Raw genomic sequence first — 24,964 nt, forward strand, 5'->3', positions numbered from 1 at the left:
TACAACCAAGAGCCCTAAAGGAATATCAGAATGGATGAACCACCTGTAGGATAACACAGTATTTCTGCCCCACCAACCATAAAAGCTAGCATGAGTTAAAAGACTGGGCTCTAAGGGTCCCTGCCTTTGAGCTTCTTAATAGGCAAAGACTTTTTATACAAATTCAAATCAACCTCGGACATTCAGATTCATAAAGAAAATGGTTTCAAGTAATTATAGTTCATTTCTGCTAAGCAGCAAATAGATATTCTGGTTCCTAACCCCTTACTTGCAAAGTAAAAGGTTTTTGTTTTCAAACAGACAGGGGCACCTGAGTGGCTCAGTCGGCCATCTTGATTTTGGCTCAGGTCCTGATCTCAGGGTGGTGAGACTGAGCCCTGAGTCAGGCTCTGTGCTGTGTGTGGAGCCTGTTTCAGATTCTCCTCTCCCTCTCCCTCTGCCCCTTCCCCATCTCTCTCTCCCTTTCTAAAAAATTTAAAACTAACTAAATAAATAAACAAAACAAAAATTTAGCAGCAAAATCTGACCTGACATGAAAATATCTCTCATTTCATCTTAGTGTGACTGTTCATTTGTTTTCCTGCAGAAACATAACGTGTTTAATTAAAGGGTGCTGTGTCTCTGACCCCATAGGAATACTGGGTACTATATGATATATGCAATGTACTTTTTTTCTAAAATCCAAAAAGTTCTGACATTAAAGGCGCATCTGGCCCCAAGGGTTTTGGGTAGGGATCTGTATTCTATTATGAGACTTACCCAATTCTATTATCTTGAATTTTAAGACCTCCATAATGTATGGGCTTTGAAGTACTCAGTGAAAGTAAAGTCACAGAAACACAATTAACATTATTTCAGCATTTGGAAGCAATATATAATTGAAAACTGTTCTGAATTTCCTTTCGATCTGATTTAAAATATGGATTTATGCCACTATACTATTGCTTTTCCAATAAGTATGGACTTCTGTGAGCTAGAGCTTCTGATCATGAGGAAAGTCTTATAGACAAATCCTTTATACATCAAGCCTTAATCTCGGCATTGCAGTCTTCAGAATAATTTGCCATAGCTAATTTTCCCAAATGTTTCATTGTTCTGATTTTGTTACTTTTGTAATTTTTTTATATTTTATATTTCTTCTCCTGAAAGCTTCAAGAACAGCACCTACAAGGTAACTGCTTTCGCAAGTCACACACCCAGCACCCAGCACCCAGCTGCAAACATCACTATGTAAATTACTTCTGATTCTCACAATCATCCTATGGATATATTTTCATTCTTTTCATCACACAACTGAGCAAACTCAGGTTCAGTTTGTCCCAGGCCCCGTGGCTACTAAGTGACAGAGCAGAATTTGAACCCAGGAATGTCTAGTTTCAAAGACTTTCTTCCAAAACATCATGAGGCAAATAATTTGTCGATACTCCACAATCTCATTCTTAACTTGAGCCCAATTGGAAGAAAGAGTTTAAGGCTGCTTCATCTGTGGTAAAAATGAGAGTGTAATGTTTTGGGGTTTAGTTTTTGTTTTTGTTTTTTTTAAATGCCTATGCCAGGAATTTGACAGTATCTTTACACTTCCATAAAGTGAAGATATAGTATCTAGTTTTAAAAGATTCAACTTTAAAGCCATGTACAATAGCAATGGATGTCATTTGGGTTTTGTTTTATTTTTTAAAAAAATACAAAAAATTGTAATGAGTAGGCTTATCTACAAATACATCAAAATCAGATGTTTAATATCTACCCACCTTTTAGAGGCACCAAATACATTTATTGGAGATATTATCACACAAGTTATAGAGAAAGGCTTATTATGCCTTGTAACAACATAGCATAAAGGGACAGAGATGAAGATAATTAATGATTTTAATTATTTTAAGGCCCGTTAAAATTAGAGAAATATCAAAGCACCCACAGTGTTAAGGGTTTATTATTACAGCATTTTAGAGTTTACTAGTTCATACCTTTCAGTCACAGCAAGTTATTAGCAGTGAAGGGATGAACCCTCTTAAGGGGATTTTTATTTCAATGATACAGTGTTATGGACAAGACAATCTAAGTTTAAAAAAATTAGTAGCAAGCGCTAGTTGAGTTAATCAGTTAAAGACAAACTGTGCCCTTGGGAAGCTAAATGAAAAAGCAACAGTAAAGCTTACAGAACTTAGCTCGTACAATTTGCCTTGAAGGCGGAAGATTGGTTCCCTGAAATAGCAAAGAATTATATGCTTTAGTTCAGAAAAAAAGTTTTTAAAATAAAGTCTGTTATTACCTCTTCTCCTTTCAAAACAATGGAAAAACTTCTAGAGCAGAGGTTTCAATTTGTTCAATAATTGTACCTCTGAATTAAAAAAAAACTATAAAATCATCATTGTTTTGAGTTGAAAAGAAATAACAATGCAAATATTCATTATCACATAAAACATAAAAGAAACAGCAAACTGTCAGAGTTAATGCAATCTCTGCTGAGCGCTATTAGTCAGAGACAGCTGGTCAGCCCCAAACACAAAAACTTAAAAGATCAGATCTTCGTAGGAATTAACATCTTCATTAGCCAACAGGAATTTGGTGCGGCAGAGAGCAACTGCCTTCTTTATGAGCTGTCCCTTCACTGTTACCAAGCTGTGCAAACGTGTGAACTAGTCAGCAGCGACAGAAGCTCATGCAACGACTCACCATGTTTTAACCTTGAACCGACTCACAGATTCCATGTTAAATCAAATTTAGGGGTAACATAAGCAAGCAAAGTAGGACACAAGGAGTCAATTTTGAAAAGCAGAGCAAATAGCAGAAAGGTTATTTAAAATAAATCAATAAAGTTAAATGCATAAAATAGCCAAAAAAAAAAAAAAATGCAATGCACTCCAAAAACCTTACAAGCCAAAACAAAACAAAACAAAAAGCTGCATTTTTGGCAAAATCTGCACATGATTAATTTGCATTAAAAAAATAAGTCAAGCAACTGAGTTCAAATTCTTTGGGGCATGCATGCACTGATTATTTTAAAAATGCCTACCTGATTTCCAATTGTGTTTTTCTTGTGAACCTGACTGCTCCTCTGCTGAGCACTGAGAAAAGGAAAGGAGACCGGCACTGAAGAAACTCATGAGACTTTTTTGGGAACAAGTAACACATATTAAACTATATACAGGCTTTCAAAATGCATCAAAACCTGAGACAGAGCAAACACCAAAAATCCAGGCCAGTTTAATTCTGGAAGCAAAACCAGCTCAGGGGAATTAGTATGAATTACCCATCCCAAACCAAAACATGACATCACGGGGTACAAAACTGTATTGCTACACTAATCACATGAGTCTGTGCATGTGTTTGTGATGTCCTAATAGATATACAGAATAGTTGCACTGAAAATAACAGTTAACACTTACGAAGAGGTGTTTTATAGGTACCAGCGATTTTGATTTAAATTTCTACTTTCACTCCATGAGATAGTTACTACTATTCTTCTCATTTTACAGGCAGATAGAATGAGTCACACAGAAGTAAGGTTGCTTTCCCAGAGTCACTCAGCTAATAAGTGGTGGTACCAAGCACTCTGATTCCAGATCCCAAATTCTTTGTACTATTAACCAATCTCATTGCTTTGAATTCTTCTCCATTCTGACAACTCCTAGAGTGATCTCCAGCCTGGACCTATTTCCCCACCCCCAGATTCAAATGTTTTGACAACTCATCCTCTCCACCTGGATGTCTAATGGACATCTCAAAGTTAAAATGCCAACACTGAACTTCTGGTCTCCTCCCTAAAACCTGCTCCACCACAGTTTTCCCCTCCTCGATTAGGGGTCATTCCATATTTCTAAGCACTTAAGCCAAAATCCTTGATTCCTCTCTCTCTCACACACTCTATAACCAATCATGAGTAAATGCTATTGACTTTACTTTTTAAGATGTATTTAAAATTTGGGGTGCCTGGGGGGCTCAGTCAGTTAAGTGTCCAACTCTTGGTTTTGGCTCAGGTCATGATCTTGGGGTGGTGAGATCGAGCCCCACACCAGGCTCCATGCTCAGCAGGGAATCTGCTGGAGATTCTCTCTCTCTCTCTCTCTCTCTCAAACAAATAAATCTTTAAAATAAAATGTATTTAAAATTCAACATCTTCAGGAGCCTGACTGGCTCAGTCAGTGGAGCATGCAACTCTTGATCTCGGGATTATAGCTTCAAGCTGCATGTTAGGTATAGAAATTACTTAAAGATAAAACCTTTTTTAAAAATACATTAATTTAATTAAATAAAATCCAACATCTTTTTACCACCCCCTATGGCTACCACATTGGCCCAAGCCATGGTTATCTCTTATTCATATTGTTACCACTTACTCTGGTCTCTGCTTCCACATTTGTCCCCCTAACATCAATTCTCAACACAGAGGCCAAAATGATCCTTTTATAAAGGGGAACCTTGCCATTCTGCTGCTCAAAACACTCTGTATTACTATGTAATGCCATTCTACTCAGCGTGGAAGTCCTTACAATGGTCCACAGGCCCTACTCAGCTGACTCCCAACCTCTGCCTCTTTGAATCATCCACTGTCCCCACCTTGTTCATTCGAGAGGTCCAGCCACAATGACTCCTTTCTTTGTTTTTTTTTCAAACCTTTTTTTTCAAACCTGCTCCTCACTGCAGCAGGCAAAGTGATATTTCCTCTCGGGGTCCTCCAGGAATCCTCGGCCTACCAAGCACAATCCCACCTCAAAGCCTTTATGCTGCTACCTGTTCCCTCTGCCTAGAATACTCATCCCCCAGACAACTGCATGGCTCTCAACATCACCTTCTTCAAGCCTTTGTTCAAATTTATCTTTTCAATGAGACCCACCATGATGACCCTACTGAAAATTACATCCCTCCCTCCCCCGGCACTCTTATCCTCTTGATACTATTCTATTTTTCTCTGTGGCACTTTATACCTTCAAACATACTATATCGTTTACTGATTTTGTGTATATCTATTTTCTCTCTTCCTCCATTAGAACACAAGCTCCTTGTGAGCAGTGGCTTTTGTCTGTTCCAGTGCCTAGGAACTACTCAGCACATAGCTGGCTTCAACAAGTACCTGTTGAATAGAAAGTCCAATGAGACTGATACATTTTAACACAAGCACAGAGGGAGTAAGAGCCAGATACAACCCCAACAATTGAACTCTGGAGCCCAGATATTATGTGCTGCTGTGTTACTCTATCTCTGAAAAGAATAAGGCTCTCTTTCCGGGAATGCATGAGTAAACACCTATTGATACAAGTAACTAGAAGTCACTGTGGCCATTCTGAAAAGCAATACTGAACCCGCTCACTAGTTGTTTAATAGTTTACAGAAGCTGTTGTATAAATTGACAAAAAAGTCTAAAATAGAGAAAACATAAAGTCATCAGTCAACCATTTAAAGTGATGGGATAGTGTGATTCAGTAGCACATCACAAATCACACATTTAGAACAGCTGTTCCAAATAGCAATCTTTTGTAATCTACTATGACGTATTTAATCATTCATTGATAAATAAGAATCAATCTTCATTCAATCTCAGGAAGAAACACACACTACATTCAAATGAGGCTGGGGAAGGTATGAGTGGTAAAAGGACACACAGTATTTGATTAGTAAAGATTTTGTGTATTTTGTTTTTGTTTTTCAATTTCAGGGTTTGAGCTTCTTTCCTGTTTGTTATTTTTCTAATTTTTAGCTGAATGCTTGCTTCCCTCATCACTATGATATTCATCTCTCTCCAACCATTCCTCTACATAAGCCAAATCTACATTATTCAGGTTTTTGTGGTGAGGCTGTAAATGAGATCATGTTTACAACAGGCTGTGCCCAGGGGTCTGATGCATCCACACTGCCCTCTGGCTGCCCACCAGGCCGTGAACCACAGAGTGTATCTACCATATTTCTCCTCTGGGGCTTCAGATCTTAGCCATCATTTCTTTCTCCAGGCCATGTGGGTTCCCCCTCCTCAGGGAAGAACTGGGACCAGCAACCATTGTACTGCGATCATGCCTCCTTCATGGCTATGGTCATCCTTTCCAAGCACCATAACTGTTGTTCAGGGTTTTCTTAAGGGGAAATGTTTCAAAATAAGGCACTTACTAGTAGTGATAATTTCAAACTATGCTAGACCCACAGGTGTTTAAAGCAGGCAAACTACTGGGGACCCTTGAATTATGTGTATATCCTCTTAAAATCACATAAGAGAAAAATAGCAGAACATAGAGCAAAAGACAGAGATTGCTGATGACTCCCTATACTACCTTAAGCAAAGAATATAGACCATAGAGACCTCAGTGCCTTATCTATAAAGTTTGAGTGTGTGTGTGTGTGTGTGTGTGCGCGCGCGCGTAGACAGAGAGACAGAGACAAAGGGTGGGCAACTAGACTAGCTATTTCTTAGGTTCCTCTTAGATCCAAGATTCCTTAAGATGCAAAGTTATTCTCAGAAGCTTATGACCTACCCTATGTAGAGAGACTTTCCACTGACAGAATCTTTACCTACTAAATTATCATATTTAGGATTTACCATAGTCTAAGAATGTGCAGAAGGAAAAAGATTTATTTTATAACCCAATATCAAATATTAGTGTTAAAACAAACAATATTGGGTGCCTGGGTGGCACAGGCAGTTGAGTGTCCAACTCTTGGTTTTGGCTCAGGTCATGATCTCAGGGTTGTGAGAGCCCAGTGTTGGGCTCCGGACTCAGCACAGAGTTGGCTTCAGATTCTCTCTCTCCCTCACCCTCTCCCCTTCCACTCATGCACTCTCTCACAAATAAATAATACATCTTTTTTAAAAATGCAAATATTAAATTAACTTTACTTTTGACCAAAAGAATAATCTTTTCATAGCAACTGGCCCCATAAAGACAGGATACTTATTATTATTTTTTTAAGATTTTATTCATTTATGTGACAGAGAGAGACACAGCAAGAGAGGGAACACAAGCAGGGGGAGTGGGAGAGGGAGAAGCAGGCTTCCTGCCGAGCAAGGAGCCAAATGCAGGACTCAATCCCAGGACCCAGGGATCATGACCTGAGCCGAAGGCAGCCACCCAATGACTGAGCCACCCAGGCGCCCAAGACAAGGAATACTTATTAAAGATGTATTTAGATACTTGAAGTTACTACATCAGAAACATAATAAAAAAAAAATAAACTTCTAGTTAGAAAACATTCTTTATCAAAATTCTTCTATAGGCAATGATGATTAAACTAAAAATATTTTAAAATATTCATTTAACAATGGGAGGACTTCTAGGAAGATAACAGAGTAGGCGGATCCTAACCTCACTTGGTCCAATGAACATACCTAGATAATAGCCACATCAGTGCAAACAAAGCAGAAAATGACCCAAAGACAAGCAGAATAGAACTTCCACAGTTACTCATAGAGATGAGGTCAGAGGAGTCAAGGCGGAAGGGAAGCAAACTCTTGGTGAGACCAAACACAAATGGGAGGGGTATCACAAGCATGGAGGAGACCTCATACCAGGCACCCCAGGCACAGGGGACCTGCACTAGGAATACAAGTCCCCATAACATTTGGCTTTGAAAACCCATGGAGCTTAACTTTATGAGTTTTTTACAACCAGTGGGGCTTAACTCTGGTAATTTAAAAACTGGCAGGCTCAACTCTGGGAGATGTGGAGAGGGACAAGAAACTGGGTCTCTGCCCTTAACAAGACAGTAGAGCAAACAATCCCACCTAGATATAGCACAGAAGCAGCAGTCTGAAAAGCACATGGGATATACGAGAAGGAGATTTATTTACTAATTTCAGAATGCATGCTAGAGGGGAAAAGATCATTCAGAGAATTCTCCAAGAACAAAAGAGCTGGCAAGTGCCATTCCTCCCCATATACCCACCCCTACTCCAAGCGTAGATAGCCAGATACCTGTGGGAAGCAGCTTCAATACCCTCTACCTATCTTGTTTACACTGTGTATCCCACCCCCACACTCTCCTGGGGATTCACTCCATCCAACCTGCCCCACTCTTCAGGAGTCACGTCAAAATGGCTCCTATTGTATCTCACCCTGCAAGCAGCCCCAGTAGGGACTGACACCACTCCAAAGTCACTTCTGCCCTGATGAGAGGGTGAAAACAACTACATACACCAATTCCACTGCATCCCCAGCAGCCAGGCCTTATAACTGGCAATGCAGAGAGAGTGCCCTGCTCATCAGTGCATTTGCAGCCCCAGCAGATAGTATGGGGCCAGGTATCTTCGTCTCACTGCCAGCCCACCCACCAACAAACACCTCCTGGGAGGCAGCACAGGGAGAGAGCCCTGCAGTTTGGGATCACTTTGTAGCCCTGACAAATAAGCTGAGGGCAGACCTCTAGTCTGACTGCCCCATTACCCAACTACAAGCCCACAGGGGCCCCTGGCTGGCTCCTTAATAGCACAGGGACTAAATCTTGCCCATAACAGGTAAAGTGAGCCATTGCAGCTGGTTGGACTAAAGGCAAAGAAGGCTTAGCCACAATAGTAGGATACATGAAAACCACACATGAGACATCCCTGAAGTGCCTGGTTCTGGTGAGCAGAGGACCTTGTGCTACAAGGGCACCCCAGGACCTCTTTCTCATAAAAGCACTACTTTCAAGATCCAGGAGACAAAACTGCTTTTTTAAAAATATATAGAAACAAACACAGAGAAAATGAGAAGAGAGAGAAATATGTCACAAATTAAAGAATAGGACAAAACCACAGCAACAGAGTTAAATGAAACAAAGACAAGAATATGCCTGATTTAAAAAAAAAAAATCAAAGTAATGGTCATAAAGATACTTACAGGACTTGAGTAAAGAATGGAGGATCTCAGTGAGACCTTCAACAAAAAGATAGAAAATACAAAAAAGAACCAATCAGAGATGAAGAACTCAATAAATGAAATTAAAAATACACTAGGGGAATCAATAGTAGATTTGAGGAAACAGAAGAATGGATTAGCAAGCTGGAAGACAGAGCACTGGAAAGCAACCACATCAAACAGCAAGAAGAAAAAATTAATTTTAAAAAATGAGAATAGATTAAGGAAACTCAGCATCATCATCAAGCATAATAACTTCTGCATTATAGCCATCCCAGAAGGAAAAGAAAAGGGGACAAAAAATTTATTTGAGGAATAATAGCTGAAAACTTCCCTAATCTGTGGAAGGAAATGGCTATCTGATTCCAGGAGGTACAGAGAATTCCCAACAAAATCAACCCAAGAAGGCCCATACCAAGACACATAGTAATTAAAATGGCCAAAAGTAGTGATAAAGAGGGAAATTTAAAAGTAGTAAGAGAAAAGAAAACAGTTACATACAAGGGAAACCCCATAAATCTATGAACTGATTTATCAGCAGAAACTTTACAGGCCAGAAGAAAGTGGCATGATATATTCAAAGTGCAGAAAGGAAAAAACCCTGTAATCAAACATTCTCTACTCAGCAAGGCTATCATTCAGGGCAGAAGAAGAGATAAAGAATTTCCCAGAAAATAAAAGTTAAAAGAGTTCATCACAGCTAAACCAGCCTTACAAGAAACACTAAAGGGAATCCTTTCAATGGACAGAAAAGAAATAAGAAAACTGTGAAAGGATAAAATTTCACAATTAAATATGAACATAATAAAAGCATTACATTGATCACTTATAAAACCAGTATGGAGGTTAAAACACAAAGGCAATAAAATCAGTTAAATCTATAAAAATCAGTCAAGAGATTCACAAAATAAGAGGATGTAAAGTATGATATCATATACATGAAACATGGGAGGGGAAGAAAAATTTAAGGCTTTCAGAATGGGTTCAAACTTACGTGACCATCAACTTAATATAGACTGCTATATCATAAGATGTTATTTGTAAGCCTAAGGGTAACCACAAATAGACCCGTAATAGATATGCAAAAAATAAGGAGGAAGCAATACAAGCATATCAGTAAAGAGAGACATAAAAGCATAAGGGAAGAGAGCAAGAGAAGGAACAGGGCAGAAATATAAAAACAACCATAAAACAAGTAACAAAATGGCAGTAAGTGCATACCAATCAATAATTACATTGAATGTAAATGGACTAAATGCTCCAATCAAAAGACACTAGGTGACTGATGGATTAAAAAAAAAAAAAAAAAAAAGGCAAGACCCACTTATGGGCTACCTACAAGAAATTCACTTCAGACCTAAAGATACATGCAAATTGAAAGTGAAGGGATAGAAAAAGCATTTACCATACAAATGTAAGCAAAAAGAAGGCTAAGATGGCAACAATATAGACTTTAAAAGAAAGACTATAATAAGAAACAAAGAAGGACACTACATACTGATAAAGGGAATAATCCAACAAGAGGATATAACCATGGTAAATATTTGTAGGCCTGATATAGGAACAACTAAATACATTAAGCAATAATTAACAGACATAAAGGAAGAAACTGACAGTAACACAAAAAAAGTAATGAACTTTAATACCCCACTAACATCAATGGATAGATTTTCCATGGAGGCTAAATAACATGCTACTAAACAATGAATGGGTCAACCAAGAAATCAGAGAGGAAATAAAAAATACATGGAGAGAAATGAAAACACAATGATCCAAAATCTTTGGAACACACCATAAGCTGTTCAGAGAGGAATGATTATAGCAATACAGGCCTACTATAAGAAGCAAGAAAAATTTCAAATAAGCAACCTAACCTTATACTCACAGGAGCTAGAAAAAGGAAAAACAGAGCCCAAAGCCAGTAGAAGGAAGAAAATAATCAAAATTAGAGCAAAAACAAATGAAATGTAGACAAAAAAACAAAAAACAAAAACAAAAAAACCCACCAATAAAACAGATTAATGAAACCAGAAGCTGGTTCTTGGAAAAAAAAACCAACAAAATTCTTTATCTTTGGCCAGACTCATCAAGAAAAAGAGAGAGGTCTCAAATAAATAAAATCAGAAATGAAGGAGGAGAAATAATAACGCACACCACAGAAATAGCAAGGATTATAAGAGAATATTATGAAAAATTATATGCCAACAAATAGGACAACCTACAAGAAATGGATAAATTCCTTGAAACACATAACCTTCCAAAATGGAATCAGGAAGAAACAAAATTAGAATGGACCCATTACCAGCAGTGAAACGGAATCAGTTAAAAAAAATAAATAAATCTCCAAACAAGCAACATCTATTCAAGATGTCCAAGACCAACAGCTTCATAGGTGAATTCCACCAAACATTTTCTTTTTCTTAAAATATTCCAAATAATAGAAGAGGAAGGAAGCATCCAAATTCATTCTGAGGCTAGCATTACCCTGATACTAAAACCAGATAAAGATACTACAAAAAAGGAAAACCACAGGCCTATATCTCTGATGAAGACAGATACAGAAATCCTCAACAAAACCTTAATAAAACAGACCTAACAAAACATTAAAAGACCATTCTTTTAATGATCAAGTGGAATTCTTTTTGTGATCAAGTGGAATTTATTCCAGGGATGCATGAGTAGTTTAATAGTCACACATCAGTCAACACGGTACATCACATCGACAAGAGAAAAGAGACAAACCATATAGTCACCTCATTAGATGCAGAAAAAGCATGTACAAACCACAATACCCATTTGTGATAAAAACTCTCAACACAGTAGGCTTAGAAGGAACAAACCCCAACATAATAAAGGTCTTATATGAAAAACACCTAGCTAACATAGTGGTGAAAAAACAAGAGCTTTTCCTCTAAGAACAGGAACAAAATCAAGACGTCCACTCTCAACACTTTTGTTCAGCATAGTATTGGAAGTTCTAGCCTCACCAATGAGACAAGAAAAGGCAGTAAAAGTAAATCTATATATAGAGAGATTGGTAAGGAAGAAGTAAAACTCACTATTTGCAGATGACATGATACTTTATATAGAAAACCTGAAATAATCCTCCAAAAAACCGCTAGAATACATGAATTCAATAGTCTCAGGATACAAAAGTAGTATGTGGAAATCTGTTGCATTTCTATATGCTAATAATGAAATAGCAAAAAGAGAAATTAAGAAAACAAGCCCATTTACAATTGCTCAAAAAGAATAAAACACTGGGGCAGCTGGGTGGCTCAGTCGTTTAAGCTTCTGACTCTTGATTTCAGCTCAGGTCATGATCTCAGGGTGGCGTGGAGCCTGCCTAAGATTCTTTCTCTCCCTCTGCTCCCCCCCCCTCCAAAATTAAAAAATGAAATTAAATACCTAAGAATAAACTTAACCAAGGTGGTGTTCATGCACTGGAAGAACAATACTGTCAAAATGTCCATACGACCCAAAGCAATATACAGATTTCATTCAATCGCTATCAAAATACCAACAGCATTTTTCACAGAACTAGAACAAATGACACTAACATTTGTATGAAATCACAAAGACCCCAAATAGCCAAAGCAATCTTCAGAAAGAAAAACAAAGCTAGAGACATCACAATCCTAGGTTTTAAGATATACTACAAAGCTATAGCAATCAAAACAGTATGGTACTGGCACAAAAACAGACACGTACATCAATGGAACAGAAAAGAGAACCCAGAAATAAACCCATGCTTTTATGGTAAATTAATCTATAACAAAGGAGGAAAGAACATACAATGGGAAAAAGATAGTCTCTTCAATAAATGGCATTGGGAAAACTGGAGGCTACATATAAAATAATGAAACTGTACCACTTTTTTACAACATACACAAAAATAAACTCAAAATGGTTTAAAGACCTAAATGTGAGACCTGAAACCATAAAATTCCTATTTAAAAAATGCAGTAATTTCTTTGATATTTAAAGTTAAAGTACTGGGACTATGCACAGCAAAGGCAACCATTAACAAAACGAAAAGAAAAACTAGTGAATGGGAGGAGATATTGTAAATGGTTTATCCAATTAGGGGTACATATGCAAAATATATAAAGAATTTATATAACTCAATACCTGAAAACCAAATAATCCAATTTAACAATGGACAGAAGTCCTGATTAGACATTTTTCCAAAGAAGACATCCAGATGGCCAACAGACACATGAAAAGATGCTCAACATCACTAATCATCAAGTAAATGCAAATCAAAACCATTATGGGACATCACCTCACACCTCTCAGAATGGCTAAAATCAGAAACAGAAAAAATAAGAAGTGCTGGCAAAGATGAAGAGAAAAGGGAAACCTCAGAACCATTGGTAGGAATGCAAGCTGGTACAGCCACTGAGGAAAACAGTATGGAGGTTCCTCAAAAAATTTAAAAGAGAATTACCATATGATCCAGTAATTCCACAAAAGGGTATTTACCCAATAAAAATGAAAACACAATTTGAAAAGACATATGCACTTTTACGTTTATTTCAGCATTATCTAAAATAGCCAAGATATGCAAGCAACCCACCTGTCCATAGACAGATGAATGTATAATAAAGATGTAATATATATGTATTATATTGTATGATAATATATTATATTATATATATTATTATAGTATAGTATTTTACATATACACATACTATGAGTTATTGCTTCACCATTAAAAAGAATGAAATTTTGCCATTTGCAACAACACGGATGGACCTAGAAAGTTATTACACTAGCTGAAATAAGTCAGTCAGAGAAAGACAATACCATATGGTTTCACTCACATGGAATTTAAGAAACAAAACAAATGAACAAAGATAAAAGAGACAAACAATAAAAAACATTCTTAAATAAAGAGAACCAACTGGTGGTTGCCAGAGGGTAGGTTGGTGGGGGATGGGTGAAACAGATAAAGGGGGTAAAGAGTACACATATTTTGATGAGCACTGAAAAATGTATAGAATTGTGGAATCATTATACTGTATACCTGAAATGAATAGAACACTGTATGCTAATACCTGAATTTTAAAAAAATTAATTTAATTTAATTTAAAAATATAAATAAGTAAAAATTAAGATGTGTTCACGGAAACCATGTAAGGACTTGCAAGTTAATTTGAGCCTTTGGACATATTCTTGGCAATAGGTATTTAGTTGGTTATATCTGCAATATTGAAAATATACCTATATATAATGCTTTAATTTGATATAAATCAAAAATTTTAGGGGACCAGTTATCTGCAAGGCACTCTGTAGAAGATATAAACACAAATAAGTGTAGTCCTTGTAATCAGAAGCCTCCGACTTACCTGCTGAGGGTCGTGAAATACACAAAACACAAAAAATACAGAACAACAAACTTCCTAAGAATAAATATGTGAAGATGTAACAGAAAGCTAAAAACTAAAGTGCTTCTGTTCCAAATGTAGAATATAATTACCTTATATCTTCTTATTTTGTGGTGTGTTTGTTGTTAATTGTATAAATTCCTACTACACACAAGCCACTGTGGAAGCACTAACACACATAAAACCAAATTAGGTTTATTTAGTTTAATTTTCTGAGACCTAACGATTTTAAAAGTATATAAGAGGTTTAAATTTTTATAAAAAGAAGAACACAATGAAATTCATTCAAAGAAAAAAACATATTATCTTTTAGCTCAAGTTATTTTTTGCATACTTGTATCTATCCTTATCCATGTGCACATATAATAAAAGATTCAAATAACAAAAGAGTGTGTGGGCAAGGGGGTATGTGACCATTTTCCAAATAAGCCCTATGCATAGTAACTGGTCCAAATGTTCAGAGAAAAAAGATTATTTTGGTCTGATATGATCTAAGATTTTCACAGAAAACCTGAAAAGAGGTTAAACTTTAACAAAGGAAGATAAGCAACTGCATTCCAAGAGAATGGAGTGGTATTAGCAAATCCAGAAGGCAGAAAAATGAGGTATGTAGGGAATTTGTGGAAAGTAAAACTATTATGACAAAATTATATAATCATAGACTCAGGTTTGTCAAATGACTTTAAAAGCCATCTAGTACAATCGCTATATGTTGAAGCCAATTATGATGGATTTGGCCACTGTATTAGAGGCAACAAAAAGTATTCAAAGTTTCTGAGCCAGCAAATGGCATGATCAAAGCAGTCTTTTAGTAAAATTACCTCCCTGGAATGGGTAGTATTGACTCTGAAGCAGGGAAGACAGGAAACAGTCAGCCTACACCCCCTCCCTCTGACTGCAGAGTCCTGCACAGCCTTCAAAGTCAATCGAGTCCCATTTCTGGATTATGCCTTCTTAGAAACCTCTAGTTATCTCTCTTTCCCATGAACTCTCAAAGCTCTTTGTCTGTGCCTGTATTATATAACCAGGACTTTGTCATAAGCTGATCTCTAACTCCCTTCCAACTACGTCTACCCCTGGATGGCTGATGGTGTGTTGCATTAATCTGGGTATCTTTAGTCTCTGATCACTGGTATTATCTAGCACAGTGTGAATAAGAGTTTCTTAAGAAATATTTATGAGGGGCACCTGGGTGACTCAGTGGATTAAGGCCTCTGCTTTCGGCTCAGATCATGATCTCAGGGTCCTGGGATCGAGCCCCAAAGGGGGCTCTCTGCTCAGCGGGAAGCCTGCTTCCCCCTCTCTCTCTGCCTGCCTCTCTGCCTACTTGTGATCTCTGTCTGTCAAATAAATAAATAAAATCTTTAAAAAAATATTTATGAAATTATATTTTTAATTAGTTATTTTTAACTAGATTATTAATGCTTATCTGCAATAGGAAGTTTAAGTAATTTGAAGAAGTCTGCAGTAGACAGGCGCGGCAGGAAGAGAATGGTCTATTGAAGGATCCAAAAGTGGTCAGTCTGGCTAGATGACAGTGCTGGGGTGGGACAGACAGCAATAGCGACCACAGAATAGCTGAAAAGGTAGGCAGAAGATGGAGTCTACAGGACCTTGGAAACCATACTAACAAGTTTAGACTTTACTCTGAAAGTAATAGGGAACCCAGGACAGAATGAAAATGAACATGACAAGAGGCAGGGAGACTACTGTAGTAACCCAGGCAAGAAAAGACTTACTTTAGTAGTAGTAATGATGACAGGAAGAAATAGACAAGTTCAAAAAATAATCAGAATCAAATGGTTTTGATAAAGATGGAGGGAAGCAAAGATGAGGGAAGAAGGAAGAGAGAATGATGCTTGGGTTTCTGGTTTGAGCAACTGGGAGAGGGAACAATGGAGAGGAGTAAATTCTAAGATGACACGAGTTTAATTTAGGAATATTTGGTTGCGGCTTCTGTATGATATACAAGTAAAGATGCCTAGTATGTGCTGGAATATGGTACACAGTCCAGGAAAAAGTTCTGAAATGGGGGTCTAGATTGAGAGTCATCAGGTAAAGGTGGTAACTGCAACCACTGCAGTGGGGGGAGGTATTGGTCAGGGATAGTGCAGTAAGTGAGAAAAGAAGAGGATCTATGGGAGAATCATGATTAAAAAGAACAGTTGTTAAGTCACGATCAGAGGATAAAGAGCTCCAAAATAACACTGAGAAGGTGCAGCTAGACCAGAAAGAGGAGAACCAGGAGACAGTGGAGGGGTGCTGAAGCAAAGGAACAGATCTCAACAAGAACTGGTTATGGTGTAAAATGAAGACACAGAATTGTCTGTTGGATTAACCGTTCTGTCTCATTAGAGTAGTGTGGAAGACACAAGACTGCAGTGGACCGGACGCCTGGGTGGCTCGGTCGGTTAAGCGACTGCCTCCACTCAGGTCATGATCCCAGAGTCCTCGGACCGAGTCCCACATCGGGCTCCCTGCTCCACAGGGAGCTGTTTCTTCCTCTGTCCCTCCTCCCACTCGTTCTCTCAATCTCTCTCTCAAATAATAAATAAAATCTTTGAAAGGAAAAAGGCTGCAGTGGGCTGAAAAGTGAAAGACAAATGAGAAAGAAAAAAGGGAAGTCTAAGTCTAAGGTTGACTCTAAGTCAACCCATAAGGGGCTCAAGTGAACCAAGAAAATGGGAGTCCCTCAAAGACCCATATTCCATGCAAATGTTAAGGTGTGCCTCTCCCTCCACCACCATGTTTAGTTTGTAGAGGAGATAGGGAATTAAATGAAACTTTAGTAGTGACCATGATAGAGAAAATAATACCAAAATGGCAACATACACACTAAGGCAGTATAAGGAAAAGGCCCATCCTTCCTACTTTGGTGACAGAACATTTAAAGGGTTGACTCCACATTCCTAAGCCTTGGAATTGGCTTAGCAGCACCTAACAAACTTATCTCCTTTTTCTCTCCTAGTAGCTACCACTGTAGGTCACCACCCAGCTGTTGGTGAAGTATGGCTCACCAGTGAAGGTCTCAGAGAAATCAGCTGGACTCACCATACTCTAGAACTATGCCATCCAGCACAGTTGCTGGTAGCCAGATGTGGCTATTTCAATCAAAAAATTTAATTAATTAAAATTTAATTTAACTTTCATTTCTTTTGTTGTACTAGCCACATTTAAGCTACCCAATAGGTGTGTGTGTCTAGAAGCTATTGTACTAGACCGCACAGATTACAAAATAAAGTTCACAAAGTTCTTCACAAAGTTCTACTGGGCATCCCTTCACAAAGTTCTACTGGGCAGCTGTGCTCTGGAGTTAAGAAACTCCGTCGGAATGTTCTTTTATATTAACCCAAGGGGATTCTGAGCGCCCGCCGAGAGTCCCAAGAGTGAGGCTCACCACAGGCCAGCTTGACTCCATCCAGTCAGACTGAAGCCAGAAGGGGAAGAAAACTACATGATGTCTATTCCCCCTGCAAGATCTTTAGTGAAGTCACAGGCTAAATATTATGCAAGAAAACCCTCCAGAACTTGGGGGCCTATCAAAGAAGCATGACTCACCTCCTAAGATCCATTTTAAGGATGAAGATAATGTTCAATATAACAGATATGAGACTGAAAGAGAAAAGTAGAAGTCTTCTTATTTTTAAAATGGTGCTTAAAACATTAGAATTCATAACTTATTGGAATAGATGATACTAATGATGCCTTATTGTTCAACCCTTTAATTCTACCCCATAATAGTCCCAGTAAGCAACCAAGATTTAGTTCCTGAATCTGCATATTTAAGTCAAAAGGATAATCTTGTTATAATACCTAAAATTTGATTCCAGAGGAGAGAACATTCTCATGTAAGAATAGGAACTAGAAACACTATTATAATAGAATATAATAGGAGGGAAGGCGGGGTAGGGGTTGGGTAAGCCTGGTGGTAGATAATAAGGAGGGCACGTATTGCATGGAGCACTGGGTGTGGTGCATAAACAATGAATCTTGGAACACTGAAAAAATAAAATAAAATAAATAAAAAATTTAAAAATGCAAAAGATACACACAATAAAAAATAATAGAATAGAACATGTATTGGGGGCAAAAAAAGAAGAATGCAAAGGGAAAAACCAACATTAGTCTAGAATTTGGTTCCAAGGTTCCCATATACCACCTTTCATAAAACGGCAACAAAGAAATTCCAGAGGATCAGGAAAGAGATACAATGAATATTACAACCAATAGAATTTTCATGGTAGTCATATAACAAGAACTGAAATATGCACACTGTATCATTTCAACAATGAGAAAACAGGTGTTGAGACCAACCCAGCAGATTGAAAAATGGATCTTGGTCTGCTGCTCATGGCACAGAGATATTACTCTAACGGTCTATATCTGGGGCCCATTTTTCTCTTAAACCACTGGACTACATAAGCCGTAGACAGAAGGCAAATTGTGCCCATGGAACAAATAAAGAAGAGCACAAGAATGTGAAAGTCACTTCCCAAGGCATTCAGCTAACTAGCCTGCCTCTCTATTCAAATCCAGCAGGATTACAGGGAAGGAGGGAAGTGAATAAAAGAATAATTGGGCTAGCTTTTGTTTTCTTGCATAACAAAAACCAGTATTGTGTAAAAAATATAGAATGTAGGGTTTTTTTTGAACAGAGAAGAATGATAAAATCCTTAAGTCATGAGGAAAGTTGACATTTTCTTCTGAAATACTAGACTTTTAGATTCAGAAACTATATTATAGTTGAAAGATCAAGCTTTCAGAAATGCTTTCCTGATTCAGAAATCAGGAAATTCCAAAGCAAGCCTACAGCAGTGCTTTCTTGGACACGCTACACGTGGTACATATTTATGGTCCATGTTTAACGAATAGCTGGGAGATGAAAAAAAATTTCCACACATTCATCATGGTGGAATATGGTCTACAGCAGGAAGGGGACAAGTCTGAGATGTCCTGAACCCTACTCTGAGAATTAATATTCTGTTAATCTAATTTTAGCAATTTGTTTTCTTTTTTTTTTAATTTTTAGAACAAAAGTCATCCTGGTTGAAAAAAATAGATGTGTGTGTAAAATACTATGTCCATCACCATCCTATAAATATGAGAAGTGGTTCCCCTCTTTTGGCGACTCTAAAAATCTCATGAAATGAATGCTTATTTTTCTCAACTCGAGACCTTAATTTTCTATCTTTGGAACTTAAAAATACTTACATAATTGTCTTCAAATATGGCTTGACTTTTCTTCTTTGATGGAAACAGCATTCCTGCCAACTTTAAAATTTATAGCTACAACCATATTTTTTTAATTTTAAAAGCACAAAAAAATACCACAACCCAAGTGATTTTGAAATGAACATTTCTTCATATTCATAATTGTCCCATGTCACACTGAAATGCACTCCAACTCAGCATACAAAGGGAAAGAACATTCACCTCTGAGTCTCATTTAGAGACAATGTCAGCAACTAAAAGAATATTCCAGTGGCAATCATACTCCAGTCATCTTAAATTTCATAACAAAGTAAAATGGTGCACTAGTAATCAAATGTGTGTGTGTGTGTGTGTGTGTGTATTGCTTTCTCACTTTTACGGTCTACACAACAGTTTGCAAAAACACTTTCCCATAACTTCATTAATGTGATCTTCCAACACTCCTGAAAGGTACACAAGACAGGGATCATTTATTATTCCATTTGCTAGAGCAGTAAACTGAGATACAGAAAGGCTAACTGACTTGCCAAAACCCAAAGCTCACCAGTGACAAACCATGGAAAAAATACCCAGACTGCTGACTCCCAGGCCAGTCCTTTAAAAGAAAGTCTGGATGTGCAGTTTAAAATCGATGAAAACTGCATAGTTGCTAGGTCTCTAAAGCAGTTTGAACAATGCTTCCTTGTTCTCCCCCAACATCATAAAGGTTCGTAGTCTTATCTCACTGCTGGAAAAGTGGGGCAGTCACCTGGATTACGGACAGACTGCATCAAAAAGCTGAGTTTGAAGTACTTACATTTGAAAATTATATGCCTTCGGAAACCTAGTCAATATAATACTGTAGTTGAACAGCTTCTGAGGTAAAAAAATATATATATATTGAAACTCTGGACTACTTATCTTTAAACAAATTAAGTGTATGGGGCGCCTGGTGGGGTAGCTGGTTGAGCATCCAGCTCTTGGTCTTGGCTCAGGTCACGATCTGAGGGTCATGAGGCTGAGCCCCACGTGAGGCCCCACTTCAGCAGGGAGCCTGCTTGAGATTCTCGCTCTCCCTCTCCCCAGCCCTACCCACCCTCACCCCCCACACTTGCGCACACACGCGCGCTCTCTCTTTAAAATAAATAAATGTTTATTAAAAAATAAGTAATCTGGGGGAGGGGATGGTTCAAGAAGACCCCAGGGTGAAATTAAATTGCAGCACTGATTACAAAACCTGTTCAAAAATGAGCCCTTTCCAAACTCCTTACGATTCTTCTCTGTTTCCTCCTTGAACCAGGTACCACAAAGGGGCAATGTTGCAACATCCTTTTCACTCTTAAGTTATGGTGCCAAGTTTACATCTACATCTGCTACATTTTTATAAGAACCTAACTGGCATTTGTAACCAATAAAAATCAACATTAAAGGCAGCATTCCTGTTATTTCAAATGATTCAAGGGTTTGTTGTTCTTTTAAATTCCTCAAAGAAGCAAGTGAAGTAAATGGAGAATGTGTCAGCTTAACTTTTTACATGTGTTTCTCTCTACTTTTCAATTATTGGGCAAGCTCCTAAAGACAAAAATATTTTTTCTTTTTCTTATATATTTTCCCCCATAGCAACTAGTGTAGTGCTTGGCACCAGCACACAGAGTTCACTGATGGTTCTGGAAACTGGGCAGAAATTCTCAGGTCCCCACTTCCAAGCCTAGGGATAGAAAGGCATATCAGAGTCTAGGTTTCTTCCTACTGGTGATTTTGCAGAAGGAAATGAGCAGTGCAGATGGTGAGAGCCACAGGGGCTGAAAAAGAGAGGGAGGCAGGTCTATGTGAAATGCCTGTGAAGGAAAGACCTGTCTAGAAGTTGGAATGGGTAGTGCGGCTAAACGTGCAACTTGATCAAAGGGAAGCACTCATCACTGTGCTCTAACAACTTTACACATAGGTCACAGACAGAAAATAGTTGAAAAAAGCTAACTACCACACAATGGATGCAAAATATGTCTACACCCTTGGTTAAGCCATCCCGACAATAGCCACACTTAGAATGAGAAAATTTTCCATTGGATAATTGGGCCTTTGCTCCCTAACACATGCCTCGAAATTCCTCAGGCCACCGTGTAGTCTCACTGACATGATCTACATTATGTGTTGCATCTAAGTCAGAGTATAATTAAATAAAATTGTTATACATTTTGTTGTTATATTTTTTTTACTTGTCCTATTCTTGAATATGCAGTTCAAGTAATGGTACTTAATCCCTTTAGTTTATATTTTTATAAAATAGACCATGCTTTATATACTTGAAGTTGGAACCATGTACATGCCACAGATATATTCTAGATTTATAATGAAAACCCCTTAAAAGCAAACAAAAACTGGTTCCACTAAAGGGCAGGAAAAAAACGGTGAAATCAGGGTCTTGAAAATGTTACATGATGAATGACCAGCCCTGAATAACTAAGCATATCCATATGACAGTATTTAGGAATATAGCAGTAGAATATTTAAATATAACCGAATACATGCATGATGGAACGGCAATATATAGACAAGATCATGTGAAGTATAAACACGCTGTAGAAAAGAGAATGTTCATCCAAAAAGATCCTGTCTAAGTTTACAAAGGATAGTTAAAAAAAAAAAATAGGGGCACCTGGGTGGCTCAGTGGGTTAAGCCTCTGCCTTCAGCTCGGGTCATGATCTCAGGGTCCTGGGATCGAGCCCCACATCGGGCTCTCTGCTCAGTGGGGAGCCTGCTTCTCCTCTCTTTCTCTGCCTGCCTCTCTGCCTACTTGTGATCTCTCTCTCTCTGTCAAATACATAAATAAAATCTTAAAAAAAATAGACCTCTATATTCTTATTTAGGGATGTTAAAATAGCTTGTATCCTGTGAATTGCATTTGTTGCTTCAAATTTCTGTGAGAAAGTGTTCCCAAACATATTTTAAATGTGCATCTGTTCCTGCTTATCTATGAGAGTTCAAGTACAAACTGTAGATCATCATCCAAAAACAATGACTATCCAAGACCCATATGACTTCATATGCTGCACAACGAAAGAGCCAACTACTTTATCGAGAAAACACAGCCTCATGGCCATGAGGTTCAGACCGCCTACGTGGTCGACTCAGAGTTAATCCTGACACAGAATGTGCTGTCAAACGTAGTAGAGTTGTAGCAGAAATTCACAATGTGCATTCTAACCAAACCAGCAGGAGGAATGCTTGTGGCAATCAAGCGTTTCACGTACTTTGCAAACCCAATGAAATCTTCGTGGTTGGTGTTGATGTAGGAGACTTGGATGTCGATCAGTAGCAGAACCTGTAGGTCAAAGAGAAATACTTCAGTGAAAACCCCTCGTAAACATTCTCGATATGAAAGTCAGTAATTGCCTGCAAATGACTTATCTTCATCTGATTTTCTAAAAAGATGCTTCAGTTAAAATGAAAAGCTGCATTAAACTTTTTCATTAGACTCTCGTAATTTTTACTCTAAATTCAGAAGTTAAAAATCTACATCAGAAACCTGAGCCCCACATGAAGACAACAGAATTAGAGCTTACAGGCATGTACAGTTTGCCTATTTCACAGAGAACGTAGAATTATTCTGATCTTCTAAAATATAGGCATAATGTTCAAAAGGACATGTGTGTACCAGTGAGGGGCTACTCCTGTAGACACTAATAGCCATGAAATAACAATATTATCTCTTGTTTTTCCTCTTCTTTTCTACCTCTTTAAGCTCCTTTTAGGCAAGCAGAAGAAACATCTCGTCAACCAACTCAAAAAGGCAATATTCAAATATACAGAAAACGTCCCTGAGATCACCAGGCTTCATTATCAAAACAAAACTCCAGTCAGGTCTCTGCTGAAAGATTACCTCCTCAGAGGGACCCTCCCTGCTCCTTCTATCTAAACTAGCACTCTCTTCAGATCCTGTCACCCTGCCTTATTTTCTTTTGTAGCACTATCACACGCTGACACAGTAAGTTTCTACATATTCCATATACAGACCCCACCTGCCATATCCACTGATCAATCCCCAGAGCCCAGAACATCATGCACATTCAATCAAACTGTCAAGGAATGAATTGAACGCATGTTCCAGTAAACATGAAACATGAAAATGTTTGAATCACAAGTCAGAGATGCGGAAAGTCCCTCTGGAGAAAATATTCTTCAACAGGAGACGAGAGGGCTTAGAACCAGAGAGGATGCAGCAACCAACCAGAAAGCGTAGGAGAGTTGTAGTCAAGAGATATCCCAAACTGAGTTCCCCTTCCTGTTTCCTTTTGTTCTCCCACTGTGTCCCCGGTTTTTCTAGAATGTTGAGACTTGTTAATAGGAAAAAATACTTAAGATTCCCTGCCCACAGGGGCACCTGAGTGGCTCAGTTGGTTAAGCAGCTGCCTTTGCCTCATGTCATGATCCTGGGGTCCTGGGATGGAGTTCTGTGTTGCCATGGTGGGGCTCCCTGCTCAGCAGGAAGTCTGCTTCTCCCTCTCCCTCTGCCCCTCCCCAACCCCCACTCATGCTTACTCACTCTCTCTCTCTCTAATAAATCAATAAAATCTTAAAAAAAAAGAATCCTTGCCCACATACCTCCAGAGCCCTGCACTTTGACTGTTGAATGAACATCGGAGAAGCATAGCAGGCACAGTCACAGGGCCTCCCTCACTGAAGAGGATATTAGAGTGCATCAGTGCCCTCCTAATAACGGCTCACGGACACGGGCTCTATAATGCTTCCCAGAGAGTACTTCCCCAGGAAAGCTTTCTCAGATCCTCAACCTGTACCCCCCAAACCAGACTGGATCAAGCTATTACTGTCATGTAGACTATCGATCCTATTATATTTTATATGTACACTGCACCTTACACTTTTTATTTACTGTATATACCACAAATGTAACTGATTATTTGTATATATTTTGTTTGATGTTTTGCTTCCCTGCAAGAGTGCAAGGGCTCCATGGAAGTAGGAATTGCCTTGTCTTGTTCACTGTAGACCCATAATCCAGCAATCTACAATCTAGCAATCTACCCGTAATCTACATTCACCACTATAGACCCGTAATCCAGCATGGTACACTCAGCTGGTGCCCAGTAAGTATTTGTGGCTCTGAATTTATAATTTCTACCACCCCTGAAGAAGACTTTGCTTTAAAAGGAGCAATTTATTACCGTATAATTAGTACCTGGCCACTTATTGTCTCTCACTACCCAGTGCTATGAGCTCGAAGGCTTTGCTTTCATGGCCAGTCTCGGCCGGTCATTTCTGAGTCCCAAGGGGACCTGCCAGAGAGAAGAAATGGATCATCCCAAATCCATCCCCACTACCAATCACAAAGTCAAGGTATGGTCACTAATACTGTCCTTGCGTGAAAAGTTTCCTCTCCTCAGATACAGTTTCATTTCTTCTCTTAATGAAGGAAACTACAGGGTTAGGAGGAGTTGTCATTATTAGATTATCTGTGGTATTGCCTCCATTCTCCCTACAATGAAGCCAGGTTCTGTTAACTGTCACATTCCCAAATCCGTTTGGCCAAGGGTTTATATCAA

The 24,964-nt window shown here is 38.3% G+C and overlaps 1 protein-coding gene across 6 annotated transcripts in view; it reads right to left on the reverse strand.

The window, feature by feature from the left end:
- DNM3 (dynamin 3) overlaps window positions 1–24,964 on the reverse strand; it is a 516,334-nt gene that overhangs the window by 268,722 nt on the left and 222,648 nt on the right. For 4 of the 6 annotated variants that reach the window (XM_032862979.1, XM_032862977.1, XM_032862983.1 and 1 more), the window contains 3 exons: window positions 22,655–22,725; window positions 3,017–3,068; window positions 2,176–2,205 (listed from right to left, as the gene is read on the reverse strand). In XM_032862979.1, coding sequence (XP_032718870.1) covers window positions 2,176–2,205; window positions 3,017–3,068; window positions 22,655–22,725 — 153 coding nt within the window. The remainder of the gene's footprint in view (window positions 1–2,175; window positions 2,206–3,016; window positions 3,069–22,654; window positions 22,726–24,964) is intronic. The other 2 variants (XM_032862981.1, XM_032862980.1) reach the window with 1 other exon arrangement.

This window comes from Lontra canadensis, unplaced genomic scaffold, assembly GCF_010015895.1.
Source record: "Lontra canadensis isolate GAN:19392208 unplaced genomic scaffold, GSC_riverotter_1.0 scaffold24, whole genome shotgun sequence".
Lineage (NCBI taxonomy): Eukaryota > Metazoa > Chordata > Mammalia > Carnivora > Mustelidae > Lontra > Lontra canadensis.